This window comes from Manacus candei, unplaced genomic scaffold, assembly GCF_025592945.1.
Source record: "Manacus candei isolate 608988 ecotype Guabito, Panama unplaced genomic scaffold, ASM2559294v1 h1tg000008l, whole genome shotgun sequence".
Classification (NCBI taxonomy): domain Eukaryota; kingdom Metazoa; phylum Chordata; class Aves; order Passeriformes; family Pipridae; genus Manacus; species Manacus candei.
Window position 1 is genome coordinate 14,588,249 of NW_026138056.1, and position 20,904 is coordinate 14,609,152.

Below are 20,904 nucleotides of genomic sequence, written 5' to 3' on the forward strand. Positions count from 1 at the left end.
ATGTATCTTCTAAGACAGTGCTATAATTAATGAAAAGTGTATTTCTGAAATGCCATCTTTGTCATTCTTAAGGGCATGTGTACAGGTTGCAAGTTAGCAGCAAGCCAGTCTTCTCACAGTTCTCAGGACCACAGGCTCAGGATCAGGGATCAGGATCACCACTCTGTTGTTTCCCAGGTCCAGTTCATCAGAGGTACCTAGGCAAGTTTGTCATGCTGAGGACAAAATGGAGAAGATTAAGGTTTGGCAGGAAGGACAACAGAGAAGGAGAACCATGGAACAGTCCATGTGTCCAGCTCCCAAAGATGACACTCACCAGAGGATCAGAAATGGAAAGGGTGCTTCTCTCCAGCCCAGTAGGGACCAGGAGTTGTTACCCATCTGCTCTTCTTGTGCTTTTCACCACCAGTGTCAATTCTCCTTCCTGGTCACAGGTGTTGGTGTAGTTGGGTGCTCACCACAGCCCAGGCACTGCAGAGGTGCCTCTGTGCATCTCCTTCATTGTTTTTGCTGTGCTGAAGCCTGTGCATTGAAAGCTTGAACACTGCATCACCTAAGTATTCTGCAGATTTATCCTTCTGCTTGACAGCTAGACCACTGAAAATGATTTGCTGAATAGGAGCAGTATCATCACCAAGTGCTTATTTAGTTTAATGTTTATCTCACATCCTCTTTTATTGCATTTTCTCATGTTTCTCTTCCACTCTTATATCATCTCTCCTGTAATTTCTTTCCAGCCTTGCTCTGATATGTGCTTCTCAGAAACCATCTTTGCTTTCCTCATTACTCCAGCCCTAACTTTCTCTGTGCCCATGATCCAAAAGAACTTCCTACATTCTCCTCTCACAGCCTCTTGTTTTCTGTTCTTTCATTTGTACCTCTTCTTTCTCACTTCATTTCTTTCCTTTCTAAATCATATCTCTGTGCACTGCTTCCAGCTTCTCCTCTTCCTTCTTCTCCCACACTACTTGAAAAAAAAAAAAAAAGTATAAATCTCCCTTTCTTCCTCTGCTGAAATAAACTAATTAATGAAACAATCCTATTCACTGTGCTTTCTTATCATAGTTGCTATTGGCTCACTTTTCCCTTCCTCACAAAATATCTGAACAGGGCTGATTCCCTCTTGTTAGAACAGACTCTTTCATTGTGCCATCAGCCACCCCCTAGCACAGCTCACACTTGCTGTAAGCACGGGGGTCAGGGACCACCTATCAGTTTGCTCAGTGCACCCACCTGGTTTGCACAGGGCGATTCTGTTCCATGACAAAGGTTGGTAGGTATGAATAAATAATGCATGTAGTAGTATAGTAACTGGTATTGATGATGCTTCTGCTTTCTGGTAAAAAACCCTGCCTTTATCTTGTCTTTTCAGCCTGGAAATACCTCTTGTCCCAACTCCCAGCTCACTCTACTGCACACCCATGCCCTCCAAGAATGGAAATACCTGTAGTTAGAAGGGTTAATTGCCACAGGAGGGTCATTTTGAAGAGGGATGAAGTTGCCACCACTAGCATTAAATTCCCCAAAGCAAGACTGGGTTTAACAAAGCAGTGCCCTTTCCACTTGAGATAAGCTAAGTTGGTTAGAGCACGGTCTGAATAAACACCAATGTTGTGGGTTTGATCCCTGTATGGGGATGGCTCGATTATCCTTGTGGGTCCCTTCCAACTCTGACTATTCTGTGAAACCATGGGACAGAGGAACTGGGGAGCAGCGCAAGGCAGAGACATTTCAGAGGCATGCAATTGCTTCTGTGGTCAGAGCAGGCACACAAGTGGAGCTTTCCCTGCTGGAAGCACAGGACACGCTCTGTGCTCAGGGGAAGACTGACTCACTACAGACTGCATTTACAAGCACTGGGTAATGACACTTGGAAAACAATGAGGCTGTTATGTAACACCACAAAATAAAAGAAGTTTACACATCTGCATGATAAAAAAAGTTCCAAAGAATTTAATGTAGATAATATTTATACATACACTTTATAAGTCAGAATATGGCAGACAGTTGAATTAGTACATAAAGTTTTATTTAAAGTTTCCCCCCTACAAGCAAGCTTCATTTACACAGTCTAGTACTGTACAAAATTTACATTCTTTGTGTGACTTATTCAGTTAGCACTTTTTCCTTGGTCATGCCTTCCTGAAAGATAGAAAGATTTACATACAGTCCTCATAAATCTTTAAATTATCTTGGTAAAAAAAAGAACCACTTAAAAGGACAAGAAATATCCTTTAAAAATGGTACATTTTAATAGAGACAGGTGACAGTCAGTGTTTACTGGCAGACCTTTTAAATGTCATTCGAGGTTTCCTCATTTAGTGTCTTAACAGTTTCCTTTTTATATATATTTATATTTATATACTTTCAACAGGAAAGAAAAAAAAAGTCATGATTGCACCAAATATATTTTACAAGGGATCCCTTGGATCTGAACAATATAAATAAATACAAAACCAACTAAGATTGCACTATATAGTAGAAATGGATTGAGATTTCAGGATATACACTCCACCTTTATGAGTTCCTTAGTGATGCTCACTGGAGAACTCCCCAATGGCACATTCAAATATTAGCATCTTCAGATAATGATTTCATTTAAACATTTTTTCCAGGCATGCGGCAACCTCATCAATTGGATTATTGCATTTGTGTGGTATCAGTCTTTACTGCATTAGTCCAATTTTACAACTTGCATAATTCTGCTGCAAGCAAGGGAGTTGCACTGCAATAAAACTGGGCTGATGCCAGAGAGAAACAGTCCCGTGGTATTTGCTCTCTGTTATTTATATTGCTCTCAAGCATCAATATATAGTGTAATTTCTGTGTACATTCACCGTTTTTATATTTTGCAAAGCAAATAATGAATTCTTTCTCTCATCTATTGCCTCTGCGGCAGAAACCAACCTCCAGTAGTTGCCTGCTCCTTGCTTAATGCACTAGCATTAAGTCCTGTCATGAAAGATATGTGCAGGGTTGAAAATGCAGGATCTGAGCGTCCTTTGCCTTTTATCAGGTGCAGCCAGCTACAACTAGGCAAATTAAAGGCCAGATATTCAGCTGACATAAAAAGTACATCCATTGGCTTCAATGGAGCAATGTCAGTTTATACCAGTGAAGAGGATGGTCCTGAAGGCAGATGCAGCACCAGTAAACCACAATAGAAGAATTATGCATATACGTTACTGAAGTGCAGATGATTATGTCTGTGAACATAATCATAGGTGGTGAAGAATCAGGCTCAGATGTTGTCACTGCTTTTGCAAAGCCAGGACAGAAAGGCATAAGCTTAACACATAGACAGTCTGATTTGTGCAAGCAACTATGAATTCATGAAGCAAGTCCTAAATGCTACTGGTCCCATGTGGTAGCATTCTGACTCGCTTTGCAATGTGTAAATAATTACACAGGCTATAAGGCAGTGGAAAGTCTAGCCTCATATTACTTTGGATCAATAGTAAAAATCTCTCAGAGTACATCTTAAGATCAACCACACAGGACTACTTTAACTACTTAACAGCATCTCTCCAAAAATGTGCATAAGCATTTCAGAGTCCAAAGTAATAAATTTATAATTAAATGCAGTCTTCTTGTCTTTGGAAGCAACTAGCATGGATGCTGCTATCTAACAGGTTACTGAAAAGAAAGTAAGGTTTCTGGTACTTTGTTAAGTGGTCATAGAAATAACTTACTTTGCAAAGCCAGATTTTAAGGTATAGAACCCAAATTCTGTTATATTAATGTAGAAACAGTCATTTCGTGTGAGTTCAGGGAAATGACTCTGACTTTACACAAGTGTGATTAGAAGAATTTGATCCTAATCCCTAAGCTGCTATTGCAAGAAGTGCTCTGTAAAGCATGGCTTTCATTGTAGTCTGCTTTCTGCTGCACTTACAAATGGGGACTTTGAAGGCAGAGTGTATTAGTTGCCAAGCTGTGCAAAAACTGAATGATATTTCTTTACCTTTTATAATCTTCTGATGCTGTGTTGCTTGCAGAGCGTGTGAAGTAGCTGTAGGTTAGGATTACAAAGGAGGAGACAATTCTGCAATGCAGTATGAGCTTTTCACTATCTGAATTCTGAAGCATTCATGAAAACAACATCCTCATGACTTCAACACAGATCACATGCAGGTAGATACAATGCACAATACTGACCTTGTCTCTTCAGGCTGTATTTGAACAGTTAGCCATCTTTTTTTTTTTTTTTAAGTTAAATTTGATGTGAGGAGTATCTCTGCAGCAGGAAAAGTTTAAATCAGTCTGAAATGGCAGTCTGTCAGCATGTAATGTTCGGTGTGTTTTAGCTACTTGCTTCATAAGACACCGGCACCTATCTGAGATGGAACAATGCTTGGGTTTTCCTTTCTTTTATTTTGCTCCTAAAGCATAAATATGGAATGAGGGGTCGATTATGGTAGCTTTGTTTTAACAGGAATTCTGTTCTAATAAAATATTTACGTCACCCGTCATTATTTTCCCAAATGCAATCAGTGTTCGTATGAGTGCTCCTGGATTATCACTTGTTGTACGGTACGCAGGCTGGCAATACCACAGTTGAGCAGGCAGGTCCTGCAAGTGGCTCTGCAACATCTCCTTCTAGCTCTGTCCAAGTCCCTTTCTCAGGACTATAGCAAATAGTAGACGATTTGTAGGCTCCCTGTAGTAGAACAAAATGTCATAGTAAATGTGGCTTTGGTAAAATCCAAGTCACACATCTGCTCTAAAGAGGTTTGAAAGTGGCTCATGATTTTGAGCTCTAACTTAGAAGTCCTTCAAGAGGTTTGGTTTTCATATGGGTTGAGCACCTAGCCTCTGCAAATCAGTCTCCTTTACAAGTGCCTCATAAGCAGAGCTATAAGCATGCAATGTCAATCACATTTTCAAAATTCCATCTTTTTATATTAGTCCATAGCAGTGAATACAGTCTAATAATAACTTATCTATGATTCTATTCTTAAGCTCTGCCAGGGGAGTTTTGAGTTGGATATTAGGAAGAAATTCTTTACAGAGAGGGTAATCAGGCATTGGAATGGGCTGCCCAGGGAAGTGGTGGATTCTCTGTCCCTGAAGGTTTTTAAGATGAGACTGGATGTGGCACTTAGTGTCATAGTCTAGTAACCACGGTGGTAGCGGATCAAGGGTTGGACTTGATGATCTTGGAGGTCCTTTCCAACCTGGCTGATTCTATGATTTTATTCTATGATTCTACGATTCTATTCTTATCTAAACAGAAAAACACAAAGGTGGAAAAACACTCCATGTTCTCCACTGAAAGCTGAAAACCAAACCAAAACCTACCCCTTCGGCTACCTCCCCCTCTCATCTCCTCTCCATCCCATCTGAGTACTACATGGACTCGTTCCAAGAACTCAGAAGAAACAGAAAGGTCATTGCAGAAAGCAGGTACTCACCATACTCCAGCTGTAGCCTCCTACAAGATAAATACTGTCTTCAAGGACTGCGCAGCCAGGGCCACTGCGACCCTCCAGAATAGGAGTCTGGAGGATATTCCACTGGTCACCTTTTGGATCGTAGCATTCCACAAGCATTACGTCAAGATGGGAGAAACCTGGATGATGGCATTGAGAACAGAGAACATGCTATGTTATGACATACATGTCAAAACATGTTATGTTTTATTACTCATTTTATTGTTAAATTTATTAAATTACAGTTACAATTATATTATTATAGCATTATAAACCTTTTCTTTTAGAAAATATTGCCATATACATTTAAGCCAACTTCTGTAACAATAATGTCTCACTATTTCAGTTTAAATAAATCTGTTGAAGGTTTTTACTGTTAGTTCTACAGTCTTCTACAAATCATGAGTACATACAAAACCTGGCTACTTCAGAAAAAACTCATTAATAACTTATCAGCAATGCAATCAGATTCAAGGAATAGTCTTCCTCATCTATCAGTGTTAATACAAGTTTGAACATGTGGGAAAAGACTGTGCTGGCAGTCTTTCTCAAAGGTCAGTAGATCTAATCTATTCAAAAGTCAACAGATGCCCCTTGGTTTCAGAGGGACAAAGTCCTCAGCACGATGGACATGATGTGCAGGACCAGTTTCAATTTTCCAGATGATTTAAGGTATACCCTAAAGCACGCAGCTGTGATAAAGTCCTTAAGGCAACAAAAAACGTAACCACAGAAACAGTGGTCCCATCCCTCCCTGACAGGCCAAAAGAGAAGTAAGATTTTCTGCAAAAAGGGTATTGGTCATATCGGCACTTCACAATGATGCTGCTTGCTAGAATATTATTTATGTCAGGAATGAACAGCTAATTTGAAATAATTTTTTGCTGCTGTAAGGTTTTTCAAGAGGCCATAGAAAGGCCACTGCTGTGCACCCAGAATCTGTCCAAAGCTCTGTAACAAACTGCAGTATGCACATGACTGGATGTGATGCGGTAAATGCACAGCTAACACTACTATCCAGATCTAACTTCACAAAGAACGGATTTTCCATGGAGCCCTGCTATTCCCTGCTGGTGGAGAATTTGCAGCATTTCATTTGTGCTTCAGTCCTCTTCCTCCTCTCTTTCCTTGAAAATCTTCCTTTTGTTTCACTATACAGAAGAAACCAGTTTTCCAAAAAGCCCTTCTACCACAGCCATGTGCTTCTAGAAGCCTGGATGTTAAATACCTCTCCCAACAATGAGCAGTTCATACATAACAAAGGCATCTAGGGCAACAGCTGTAGAGGTAAAAATATAATGTTCATTAGAAGTAGGTGGAACTGCAGGAAAAAAAATCAGAAGACAGGAAGGAAGTAATTCAAGGCTATGCAAACCAAAGCATGTGCTTTAGCTATAGGACAGTTGTGACATTTTTTACTTTTGTAGGAGGAAAAGCCAATATTGCAGAACTCTGTAACCTTTGCAAAATTTGCAGGTGTTCCTGTGCAAGCAGCTTTTACCCCCTTCACCTACAGTCCAGTCCAGAAACACCCATCACAACTGGGTGTGGAGAACAGAGTTGCAACATCCTGGCTGCAGGGGTTTATGCACCCATACTATTTATCAGGGAAGATTTACATCTGAGACTTTGTCCCCTACATGCTCCACAGAACTCAGATCTCCAAAAGCAGAATGTGGCTTTACAGTTTCATGGGGACCCAGGTGCCAGAGTCATACATGGTCTGGTGTTACTGGCAGTTAAGGTGTTACTTTTTCTTTTGTATTACAATTTTCTCTTTTGTTGTTGAGAGTCTTTTTCTTTTTTTTTTTTTTTAAGTAAGAAAGGAGAAAGAAGAAAAAACATGAATATAAACTGTCAAATATTGTCACGGGACAAAGGAGCAGAGCTGTGCTTTTTGTCTAAGTGGCTGGATTAAGCAGCATCTCTTTAGCAGTAACAGCAATGACATGTAGGCATTAAGACAAAAATACCAGATGCCCCAGCAGTAGTTATTTTAATATGAGACCTTTTCAAAAGATGAAAACAAGAGACCTCTAAAAAGAATTATAATTAACAACCTACATTTAATACTAAAAAGGGATCTAAAGAGCCTAGTCCTAATATTTAATGGTTGGAAGTTTGCTTTTTTTTCTCTTCATTAAATAAGGCACTTGTTTGTGTGTGTTGCTGTGAATAAAGCTCTTTTTAACTGCACATTTTAGAAAATGATTTACAAAGGAAAATATTGCTGGTACTTTTGGGTCAAAGAATAATCTGTTTGTTTCACTGAATTCTTGGTAATGACAAATTGTCCATGCCTTTGAGTAATGGAAGCTCCCATTTTTATTATCTAAAGCATTCATTACTCATATATTTAATGTACTGCTATAATTTTAAAATAATTTGCATAAAATGTTTTTAAAATTGCTGGCTCAAGTGTCCTGTTAAATTGTGTTGCTTGATTTTTAATGTATTTAACAATGACTGTATAACAAAAATATTCTTTATCAGAGATGTGGGACACTGAAATGCTTTTTTGCTATTAAAAATGTGACCTTTCAAATGGTTTCCTCCAATTGCATACAGTCGATCATTCATTACGGCCAAAGTGTGGATTGCTCGTTTCGTGTTCATGTCCTGTTTTCGGGCCCAGACGTCCATCACAGGGTCATAGCAGTACAGCCAGGGGACATATTCTCCATTGTGAACGCCTCCTGCAAAGTAAATACACATCAGTTAATTAATGTAAATAAAGATGTTGGTTGCAGCAGGAATTTAACGCTCTGATTTTGGGTTCTGTGGGGGTTTTTTCGGTTTATTTTTTTGTGGTTTTGTGGTTTTGTTTTTTTTTTTTTGTTATATAGCAGGAATTACACAAGACACTGGCCTGAAATATATATCTTGCCATTGTGAACGGCTCCTGCATGGGCTGCCAAAGGTTGCGGTAACGAAGACACGTAACGCCACTCGTTTGTCTCCAGGTTGTAGCACTCGACGCTGGACAAGTAGCCAGTTTCGTTTCTTCCACCGATTACATACAAGTTCTTGTCAAGGCGACAGGCATAGAAACTGGCTCTCCTGGAGGACAGGGCAGAACAAAAAAAAAACAACCAACAGCAAACCAATTAGCCATGTCAACTATTTTTCCCCCTCTACAGTTGACTCCCTGAACTAAGACAGCTGCTCCTTCAATTGCTACTTCAGAGAGAAGTGTCCAGGAGCCTCATATGCTTACAGCTATCCTAGAGACAATGTCTGCTTTGCTAATCAAATACACACTCCACATCAAATAAATACTTCATTTTTTGTGTCAAAACAATTAGGCACACGTAAACCCGGCAGAAAATAACCCTTTTCAAAGCTGTTTGTTGCTTTTTCACACTCGTGAAAGATAAAAAGGTGCTCATTAATGTTTGGGGCATTACCTTGTAAGGGATATAACAACTCAGTAAGACAAAGTGAAAAATGAGATAGATAATGTAACAATAATAAATTATCTTGACATTCACTTTCTTTATGGTCCTTCAAGGGTCATTGTTCCCAATTTACTAAGAGAACCACATCATCAAAATTTTTCTTCAATTATCATTTTTTTCTTCTTTCTGCAGTACTGCAAATAGAACAACTTTCCTTATGCTAGCCACAACACTACATATGCGCCCTTTAACTCAAAAGAGATCTGTCTCCTTCAAACTAACTCTGAGAAACGTTTTAGCCACCTGTCTGCTTTCACATGCAACTCAGGTGTACAAGAAAAGAATTAATTCTTCTGGCCAGGACTGCTAGGCATATATTAGTTTGTCTTCCTGATGCCTCCAGAATTAATGGTGAGTATTTGTTGCTGAAGTAAAAATTGAGCAGTAGATGATTTTGAGGGACCCTGTTTGGTGTAATCCACTTTTAGGGAAAGCTCACTAGATCATTCAGCAGCAGGAAGGTTTGCTAGAATAGAGACCTTTAATTTTCATCTGCAATTATGTGAGAAACAAAAATTGCAAAAGAGCACAGCTGGGCTAGGATGAAGAACTGTACTAAATATTGAATGACAAGAACTGTCAGTCCCAACATGAAATTTTCTTCTAGGTGAAACCAGAGTGACGTGGGAGCCCAGGGACGAGCAGGCAGGTCAGACATGGCAAGGTGTAGCTCTGAGAGCTCCTAGAAAGGAGGCACACTGGAGTGTGGCTGCAGCTTTCCAAATCCTGCTCCATGACTGTTACAATGCACTCTGGTTCCTGCCCAGGTGGCCGAATTTGAATCTGGGAGCAGCTGCATATTGCACTCCTAAATCATTTGGTAAGTCCTGGGGGCTTGATGGTTGCCTGCACCATCAAGGACTTGAACCTGCAGACCACTGCAAAACATTTGGGATGAGCAGTGGTCCACCTACAGAGCACAACACCCTCAATTAACAGCTTTGGTATGTCTCAACTCCTCCCAAGGCATCCCAATAGTCATCCCATGACCAGGTGAGCTAGCAAAGCCTGGTGTGCCCTGTCTCTAACCTGCTATCTAGCCAGGGACATCTTGAGAGCATTTTCCAGTGAAGGCAGGAATAAGATTTCTCTCTTCTACACAGCTATCTAATTTCACAAAATTAGTAGAGTCCTTTAACATTTTAGAGAAATCTCCCTCTTTGTTAAAAGTGTCTGAGACTGGCTGGTGGTTTATAAGTTGGAAGAGAAGTCAGCCAGACACCAAGATACAGCCATGGAAACAGCAGGGCTGGCTGGGCATTCAGAGAGCAGGTTTGACACAATGCTGCCTGTTCCTGACCTTACTTTTTGGATTTGGTGCTCCTCACCAGTCAGTGTCACTGAGCACCTCCTGTCTACTTCTTTGCTTTCACCTTGCCTGCACATGGGTAGCTTGGACAGTATGGGACAGCACCCCTTGCTGAATGCGGGCGAGAACTCCACCACGAGGATAAGACTACTGAAAAAAACCTTTTGTAAATAGGACAGGAATACTGCTAAGTGCTCCAAATCAAGTGATGAATTAAATAAGACCATTTAATTTATCTGTCAATGGGCAGATAGAAGCTGATGGCATATATTGCTCCGCATGGTCGGGCAGCAAATTGTGCATCTATGTTTTTAGCCTGATTTTCTATGGAAACAAAGCTTACTTGATTACACTGTACATGTGTCCATGCCTGCCTGACTATTATCTCCTCAAAAAAACCCCGTTGGCTAATTTCACTCTAATCTGACAGAGGGTATAGGTATTACAGGCAATCAAGTGCTTATAAGCTTTCTGAGAATAAGTGAAGGGCCAGAGGCAAGACAGCCCACAGCTTCCCAAAAAGTAGGAAAAGCTGCAGACATCACCTCCCATTACACATCAGAGACCATGCATAGGCAGGCATACATTCCCCAGTGCTCCTGTGTCCAGCAGCCGCAAAGTACAAATCCACAGGGTCCCTGTCATCAGTGCTCCCACATCCACTCCTCTGTCTTTGTGCCCTTCTCTGATGAACCCATTAACAAACTGCTCTCAGTACATTTCGTAGTTTCATTTTTTTGTTTTTCTTGTTTTTCTTTTTTTTTTTTTTTCCAGTTCAGGTTTAATAAACAGAGATAGGTACAACTTCCAGGCATTATTCCATTAACTAGGATTTCACTGGCATTATTCTGTACGTGTACTCCTGGTTTCATCCACACAGTGTCACTATAAGGAGCAAAATGAAACCATCAGCACGCTTCAGTCTTCTGCTTGAATATGAACATTCACTCAGTAGCTCCTGTCACAAATATTTTAAGCTTTTTGGTTTTTTACTTTTCAATGATACAGTGTGTAAGGGCATGCTGTTACAGTGTGTAAGGGCATGCTGTCAAGTGATGATTTTTAAATTGCTGTAAAATGTGATTCAGATTAAAATATAATACAGCAATCTTTGCATGACAACTTTCCCACAATACTGGGAAGACACGATCCATTCTAATCAGATAACTGGAATGCACATCAGGATCTGAATATGGACAATAAGACAATTATTTTGTGATTTTCTTCAGGACTTGCAGGTACTCAATGTTCACTGGTCTCTGAAATGCTTTTCCTTCACAACCCTTCACTCAACCATCAACCCAACCAACTTCTTCTTTCAAGTATACACACATAAAAGGGAAGATTTTCTTCCTGATTTTCACAGATGATTAATTTATGCCCTGAAACACTAAACAGAACTACCAGTCTGAGATTTGAAACTACCAGTGCTATTACTGATCATCGGAATATCTGGACCTGATTTCAGTCACTTATTGAGTATATGCTTTGCATTTTAAAAATAAATATTCTTAATAGGGGTAAACATTGCTATTATTAAAGTTGAAGACAAAAATAAAATGTAAAATTGTTTTGTCTCTTTTTCTGTGCCTACTTTCCTCAGTTCACTCAGCCTCAGAGAGTACACTGACTTGCTCACTTCCCACTTCCACTTGTGCTTCTTTAGAACCTGGTACAATGCTGTGCTTTTTGCTGGACTTTAAACAAAAACTTTCAATTCAGAATATAAGAAAAAGCAAAGTGTTTTAAATGTTAATTTGTTTCACACACCTTGAACAGCTCTGTGCTGAGGTGGCAAGATGCAACAGTTCTGACTGAGGTGTCCAGCTGAGGCTCACACCACAAGTTCAGATACAACTGCTAGACCGTCCTAGTCTCACTGATTTGTTCTCCAAAAAGCATCCCATTGTTATGGCATCATCAGGGAGATGTGTATTTCCAAGCTTATGAGTAATTTGCTGGTTCTCTAAACAACAAACTTCTGAAAATAGTACATACTTTTCAAAAGCTTCTATTTTTGAGATGTTCTTCAAATAAAAAGAAACCAAACTTGGCTTTAAAGAAAATACACTGAGAGCACTGAATCCATAATGGGATTAGACTTTTCTTTATAGCTCATACAGTAAAATCAATCAGATATGGATTTTGGCATATGAGATAAAAGTTTACTTATCAAATATTTCATACAGATTCTCTACTTGAGAATATACCGCCTGTGAATGAAACCCACATTTACCTGGCAGTCATTTCAAAGGAGCTATTATAATCCATCCAGCCAATTATTCTCAGACTAAAATTCCTAAGTAGGTTTTGACTTGATGGACCATAATGGCTCAAAAAACCCCCATCAAACAGTCTGTCTTGTCTATGGTGCCTGTATTATGCCGACAGAGACAGGGCATGACCCTGTACTCCTAGGGGGAAAAATAGCCTGTTGACTTTAATGGGAGCTTTATCTGACTAAAGGAGCTGGGAAGGGAAGCTGCATAAAAGCTCCCTCTTATTTGTACAATCTTCTAAAAACTGGGCCAGTCCCTACCTCTGAAGGCTGCAACAACTTTGAGGAAGTCATTAGTGATGAGCAAATACACCATCAAAAACATTTTAGAAAGTGATTTGAAAATCCCTATTTTCCAACAATAGCCCCAATGCTTAGGACCCTTTAAAGAAAGAAAAGGGGCAAGCCTACGAGCTATGTATCCTGGACAAAAGAGGTGATAATTAACGTTGTCATAGTAAAAGTCCCTTGCAGAAGGAACTGTGTATGAGTATTCCATTACTTTTAAATAATACTGCAAGGAGCTAAGATGCTAATACCTTACAGTTTATTACCAGGCAGCTGCGAAGCAAGCACAATGCACAGCTGAATTTCTGACTCTTTGTTGACTCTTTCCACCAGAGCACAAGGCAAGTCGCATGCCACACGACTTTCTAGTGAAACACAACTGGCCCACATGGAGGTGGAAAAACTCTCACTGTCTCCCTTCTCCAACCCTCAGCTACCTTCTTCTGCCTTCCGATCTTTGTCAGCCAAATAAACCCAACAGCTCAGCCAGCCACACATGCCCTTCAGGAATTCTGCTTGCAGATACCCAGAGGGCTTAATTAGGACACAGATTAGGCTCCATGGAAGAGCTTCAGGCTTGGTAAAAACACTAGTCAGTCTCCTGGTTCACCGAGGATGACCTGCATGGTGATGAGCAATCTGATGCTCAGCTTCTGTCACCCCTCTGCCAACACCTGAGCCAGCAGTGACTCAGTGTGGGGAGCAGAACCCTCTGTTTTAAGTTAAACAGTCAGAGCTGTGAGGTTATCAGTGCTGGCAGGAGTGAGGGAGAAGGCTGGGGGCTACCAGAGCAGGGCCACCACTGTTGGGCTAACTCTATTAACAACAAAAAAAAGAATTTTAATAAAGGATTTTTAAAGTAAAAGATGACATTATTAATAAAGCCAGAGACTATAATGCACTGTGATGCTCTTTTTTATCTCTATTTTTATGGTTAATTTTGTAAGTGCACTCAGCTCCAACAGGGAACCTGCTCAGAACTGCTCCACTTGCACTTTTCTGTGCACTAGTAGAAAGCAGTATTTTTTTGTGACAAACACCACACGTGGGTCTGCATAAGGATTTAGGTCAATCAAACTGAATCCTGAACAAAGGTCCTTCTAGGATTCTGCAGACTGACATTTTACCTCTAGAAATTTGAAAAAACAGCCATATTTTCATGCATCTCATAATACACACCTCGAATCACAATGCTGCACTGAAATCAATATATTTATGACTGCCAGACACCTGAATACTGTGGACAGTCAACAAAGAAAGAGCTATAATACTGACAGCACATGGAATAAGGAGACCGTCTTAGGGAGACACCGTGAGATCTTTTGTACATAGAATCCATGAGAAGATGGGTGTTGAACTGAAGGATGAAAAACACTGAATGTTTTTGCAACTTTGGATCTTCTGCCTGTGAGATTCTCCTTATGAAACATGCATTATTCAGTTCAGGTTTGGTGGACTTTTTTTCTGTCAGGATAGGATTTGGGATCCACAGTTAAGTTTACATCATCTTTGCAAGTCATTGCTCAAGTCCACATGCACCTTTGCTCTCTGGTACACAGCAAGATTAAAACATGAGCTACTCTAATATGCATTAGCTGACAGCAACTTCACTCAAGATCACCTATGACAAGTGGAGACATGTTCAGGAGAGCTTTTCATGGCTGGTGTGGTGAAACAGGATGGAGTCAACATGTGAGGGTTTCAGTTCCCTCTAAGATATCTGACTATAATTACTGCTTGCTTACTGCAAACTCATCATGACAGTTCAGCCAGGGAACATGACAGGACACTATGGAGACTTCATAAAAATTCTTCAGACCGTACTCAGGCAACCAGTAATTGCACAAAGTCCATGGCCATTTTGCATGAGTTAGCACTGCAGGATTTGGCATCTAGAGTTCTGAATTTGGAAAGTTTTAAACATCAGGAGACGAATGGGATGCAACTGCATGCTGCAGTTTTATCTGTGTTTTCAGTGCTTCTGTAGGCCTCCTTACTCCCAGAACTAAGCCAAACCTCAGCTGCTCCTAGGATGAGAAAACAGAAATTGAAAAACACATAGCAGGTTTTTACCTCTCTTGCATGGGTGGAAGTTGTATCCAGCTGTTAAACCTGGGATCGTATCGGCTAACAAAGTTTGTACTGTGTTTCCCTGTAAAGATAGATTATTTTGACACTCAGCTGTTTGTTTTCATGTATTTAACATCATGATTGTAATATATATATCATATACTTCACAAGTTGACAGCTTTTATGAAGGATTCCCCCTTTTACAACAATGTCTGATTACACTATGTGTACAGTAATAATTCAACAAATGGGGCACTGCAAGGTTTGAATTAGCAGTTGCTAGCAGTAAAAGCAGACAGAGATTATTCTTGCTCTCTGTAATAAGATCTTGAAAATGTGTATTTAAATTTACTTACACATGCTGTGTATTTTCACAGTCACAAGAAATCACAGCACTAAACAACATCACTGCCCAAAAGAGGGCATCCCCACAATATTTTTATGACTGGAGTATTTTGTGTCAGGTAAAAAAATTAAAGGGACAACACGTGCTTTTCTTTCTTCTCACATCATCTCTACATGAAACATGGCAAAACACCCTTGTGCAAATAACCAGGAGCTGCATAAGCCATCAGCATGGGGTATGCAGCATTTGCACTAGATGGTTTATTCTACTATGTACTTTCAGTGTAAGTTAGAAGGAATTACAGATGTGCATCGAAGGGGGAATACACTCTTAGAATTTTATTCCAAGTGTGTTAGCTAAAATATGAAACATGAGCAACATACACAAGCTAACTAGCTTCTCCCTTCTGTCAAGCCCAGGAACTGTGTTCATGTCTTCACGATATTAAGATTTCACCTTATTTTACATGCAGATTGACATCGAAGTAAGAAAACTGAAGCAAGAGAGTGCATGGCAATTTCCTGTAACACCTGAGACTTTAACAGTTGAGCATTTCAGAAACAAAAACCTTTGTTTATGTATGTATGACTAAAAGATTGAATTAGAGGCTTCACAGGCCAGCAGAATAACCCAATAGCGTATGTCACAGTTCTATAAATGGTCACTAGGTATTCTACAAGGTGAATATTTTTGAATAAGACAAGCCTCTTGCAGGATTGGCTTTGCCTGCTTCATTCCACACCTACTTCATCATGTGTAAGTAGACCATCAAGATTGTAGAAAAGAATAACAATACAGCTAGAATTTGTATTTGGAATAATTTAAGAACATCTTCTACAAGAAAACAGAGAAAGAAACCATGATGACCACCCTGGAAGTAAACTCATTTCCTTGCTAATGTTATAAGCATGTTCTGTATGAGGAGGGTGAAGCAGAGGACTAATAACTAATGCAGTATTTCCTTTCCAATCCAACATATAGCCTAATAGGGACCATGCTTGGCACCATTCAAACATATCTCAAAATACAGGGTGAGATCCCCATACTCTAAGTGCAATTGGTCATTCTGCCACTGGGTTTAGATAAGTGAGACTTTGCTCTTGGTGCCTATCTGAATTCCTTTAGTCTATATAAACAATTTACAAAAAGAGGCATTGAGAGCTATAACGAGCAGTAAAACAGTAACAGCAGACATCTAAGTGCCTCTAGGTTTCACTATTTAGGACAGTTATTAATCTATTTGTATTTCAAAAAGTAGGATTTCAAAACAGTGTAAGTATTGACCATAAGTTTGGACTTCTACTAGGAGGTTTTAATGCTGCCATATTCACTACATCTTTCAGAGTTACTGGGGACTTCAGTGGTCACTGGTTATACAGCAGCTTTTTCAATGTTGTCATACAAACCTATGATTTGGAGACCTTGGCACATGTTCACTAAAAATACCACATATATAGAAGATCGTAGAGTGCAGGGTAGAAAGAGAAGGGTTTAGTAAGACTAGAGTAGGAATACTGGATACAAATCTGGTCCCTTCACAGGAAGGGAGATGAAATCAAACTAGAACAGGCACAGAGAAGAGCTACTATGGTGACAGGAGGAACTGAAAGTTTACCTTATGGCAGGAGACAAAGAACTTGGCCTGTTGCACCAAGGAAAACAAAAGCTGAAAGGGGATAGGAGTGCTGTCTGTATAAAGAAACAAATCTCCAGAAGGGGTAGAACTATTAAGATAAAGGCCAGCTTTGGCATGAGAACAAGGTGATTTAGACAGCCAAAGAATACATTTTACTGGACATCAGAATAAGGCTCCTAGTCATTTAGAGCAATTGGATTCTGTAACAGCTTTCCAACAGGAGTACTTGGGGCTAGAAATCCAACTGCTTTTCAAATGTAGCTTAGAAAATTAACAAAATGGAACTATAAGATGCCTGTGATGACAGGAAAAGGACTTGATGACCTACCTAAACTGCCTGTTGTAACTGGTTTGACTCCAGTTTAATTCAGGACTTAAAGAACTGTTTCTACTTTTTTGCCTTGTTCATTAGTCAGGAGGTTACACAGGTTAGGAAGCACCTGTCAGAACACAGAACTTGGGATAAGTGATCGGAAATCAGGATTAGCCAATCAGGATGATGGGACAAAAGGTGGCAGATACTCTGTGCTCTACAGGAAGGTCTCCGCAGCCATGCCAAAAGGTGAAGGGCTCTGAAGGTTATGAAGGTTGGTCTTAAATCCATGTCTGTGTTGTGCATCGTGGTTTCATCAGCATTTACTCATGCAGGGACCCCTTGTGCCTGAAAAGGCATAGATATAGGAGGATCCAAAAAGTGAGAAAAAATGTCTCCCATGCTTTCTGCATTGCCAGGAAGCCAGAGGAGCATGAAGGAGGCATAAGCACTCCTTGGGGACCATACAGCTTCTCAAGAATCAGACAGTCTGATGGCTGAAGCAATGTATGGTGCTCTTTCCATTGCTACCACTTCAAGGATAATTTTTTACGCTGGAAAAAACACCTGGAACATTCTCATTCAAAGGAAAAACCTTCTAATGCCTTGGCAAGACAGTTCCAGCTAGGTCTGAAGCCCCTTCTGTGCTACAAGAATAGCATACAAGCAGGTATGTGCGAGTTGTTCCCCTGTAGTTGCACATTTAGAGCAAACTGGTTCCAAGAAAGAACTAGCCCAGCAGTAGCACAGGATGTAGTTTATTATTTCAGGTCCACTTTTTGTGACAAGTATGATCCATTTCTCTTGGGGTAAATTCATTAAGAGACCAGTATATCAATGCTCCTACCTCTTTCGTTGCTGTCTTCTCTACAGAAAATAAACTAGCCCTGGTATTCACAGAACAAGGAAGTTGTTAGATGTATTCAGTAACATCTTCAGCTCAGGAGTTGATCTAGGCAACCATAGACCTAAGTTACTATTCATCTCACAAACAACTGTGCTTAACTCCTATCTCAGATGCAGGACATGTACCCCTTCTAATCTCTCTTCATCGCTTTGCCATTCAGTTTCCATGTCTTTAAAATGCGGGTAATTATATTTCTTTTACTCTTCATGTGACATGGTCATTTAAGTATAAACTGTCTGGAACAAGGTCTGCCTCTTACTATCCATATGCCTACCACCAAGCACAACGGAGGCCCTCAGTGGATGGATATGGCCGATGATCCCCCCCAAAAAATTATCATTAATGATACTGTGCTGTCTCCTGTTTAATATAAAGGACATTCAACAATAGAACTAAGGGGCTTGTCTCCTAAGACATTTAGTGATATTCTTAACTACACCAGAAACATGCTTATAGGGTGGACTGGATTGTTTGTCTCAGGTTTTAGGAAGTGAACAGATGTAACAATTTTCTATAATTTGGTTTAGTGCAGATGCTGAAATGGGGCATTCACAATAAAATATATTCAGTATATGTAATTTCAGCTGGATCCTCTGGTGTTTTAAAGTAAAAATGTGTACCTGCAAGCTGTTTTATGGTTTCTCAGTCATAATTATCTCTGTTACACAGACTGCTACAACTACAACTCTTTCTTTGTGTGCAAGCTTTCTAACAATGTCTTGACAATTTTGTGAATTTTGCAAGGCATGGTATTCTCCTTTTCCTTTGCTCAGAAGCCTGTTAAATTGTTTAATTTCTCTTTGCGGTAAATTTATGAAGTAATCAAATCAAAGAAGGTAGCAGCAGATAATCTATATGAGAAGCTCCTCACAAGACTAAAAAAAGGACCAGTGTAAGAATCTCAGAGTCTAGATAATTAACACATTAACAACTTGAGCTGCGAGTATCTTGTTTGACAATAGAAAAGAAGCATTCATCTATTGCTATTGCATTATTATATTATGACTGAAGGAGATTGGAAATGAAGGTTAAAATTCTTAACAGCTGCTGCCTGGTGCATGCACTTGAAAGAGTCTGTTCTGCTGCCTGTGGCATTTCTCAAGGGATGTGGGAGCTGATGAATGATGGAGATGATAAAGCAAAAGTACCAGATATTCATTACATCAACATCTAAAAGTAGCCTTTAGTAGGTTCAACAATTAGGCTGAAGGTCCTCAAAATCCCTTGCTAATCACTACAGCAGCTGACCTGACAGACAGACAGAGGAAGGCAGATGGTGCTTTTGCTTTTAAGTATTCTATACATACCATTAGGGTTCCATTGGTCTTCTCCTCCCAGCACGAACAAGAAGTTTTCCACTTCCACAACACAGTGATGGGCACTGTTATATGGCATAACTGCAAGCAAAGCAAGAATTCTTTGTCAGCTTAGGACACTGATTACATCAAATATTTCCAAAGGTACAAAGTACAGCACAGAGATTACACCTGTAGGAAATGATACGGGAACGCATCACCCCAAGCATTTACGTCCACTGACTTAGCAGCAGACAAAGCCACTTATTAGTAAATTTATGCTATTCAATCTTGCAAATAATTAAGAAATAAAGCAAGAATTCTGGTCCCTTCTGGGTCCCCCCTCACCTGCCCAAGTGCCATATATACTGCTCTAAAAACAGCTTGTAAAAAGGGATGAAGTTCCTTGAAAATAAGCAGATGCTAGGAATCCTAGTACGCTAGAAAACATTAAAAAACCTCAGCCCAGCTTTGTTCTGCTGGCAATGTTTCCACAAGAAGAGTCAGTATGTTCAGTAGCTTTCTATTACACAGCAATGAACAAGCCGCATTTCCATACAGTTTTAAGTTTTTAAATTAAGGTCCTGCTGATTTAATGCCTTTTCCAAATGTATACGCTTAATTTCCTGTACAATGTCATTAGCAGCACAATCACACATCTTCTATTCATCTAATCAGGAAGCCCTTTGTTAACAAAGATCAAAACTGTGGCATTAGGTTAGCAATATCCCCTTTTTTTTACAGAGGTCTCTTGATTACTGTGGACCAGCTACAGATGCAAACATCTATTTTTTAAAATTTATGTTTTCCACTGTAAATGCTAAAATGCAAAAATAATTATTATATATACATAATATTCACATATCATTGCAGTGTGCCATACAGAACTATAATGATATTATAAGATAAATGTAAACTTACACAGCATTAGTTATCATACCACATAGAGTAGTTTTGGCCCAGTGACACCAGTAGGAAAAATGATGTCCTTGTTCAGCTCATCATATGGGCACCTTAAATCTAGGTGAGGACAAATGGGGTGGTGATGTGCATGTACAGGCAGGGAACTTATTGCTTGACACGGATCAACAGAGCACTTAGGAAACCAGTGCAGTGGGAAATCAATATGACTCAGGGCCAGCTTTTACTTTGTGCTCTTTTGCCAATGCCAAAAAAAAAAAAAAAAAGAGGCAGCCTATCTCACACTTGGATTATTTTGGGTGATATATCTCTCATTTCATTTGTTTTATTATCTTTTATTTTTCTCGGAATGCAGTTGTGCAGTATAGCATATGCAAATAATAATAAAAAGAAATATGCACAGCTTTGTTATTTAGGACACTTTTTCTTAAAGATCAAGTGGGCTCATTTAAGCTTCTTATTGAAGTTTTTGCCTAGGCGATGATGAATAAGGAAGGTATGTTTTTAGTTTCTAGTAAAGGTCGAATATCATTTTCATACTCTGTGGTCTTACAAGTCATGTAAGTGAAATAGTTCTCAAATTAGGCAGCCAGTACAGTGAAAGTTCATTAATTAAGGTTATTTGTTACTGGTACACTTTATATTAACTGA

General features: G+C 39.6%; 1 protein-coding gene across 1 annotated transcript in view; it reads right to left on the reverse strand.

Annotated features, from left to right (window-relative positions):
* Positions 1–1,929: 1,929 nt before the first annotated feature.
* Positions 1,930–20,904, reverse strand: part of KLHL14 (kelch like family member 14) — a 62,722-nt gene continuing 43,747 nt past the window's right edge. The window contains exons 3-8 of the mRNA XM_051770004.1: positions 19,345–19,434; positions 14,839–14,917; positions 8,302–8,492; positions 7,970–8,128; positions 5,415–5,572; positions 1,930–4,660 (exon numbers count right to left, since the gene is read on the reverse strand). Coding sequence (XP_051625964.1) covers positions 4,520–4,660; positions 5,415–5,572; positions 7,970–8,128; positions 8,302–8,492; positions 14,839–14,917; positions 19,345–19,434 — 818 coding nt within the window. The 3' untranslated portion in view covers positions 1,930–4,519. The remainder of the gene's footprint in view (positions 4,661–5,414; positions 5,573–7,969; positions 8,129–8,301; positions 8,493–14,838; positions 14,918–19,344; positions 19,435–20,904) is intronic.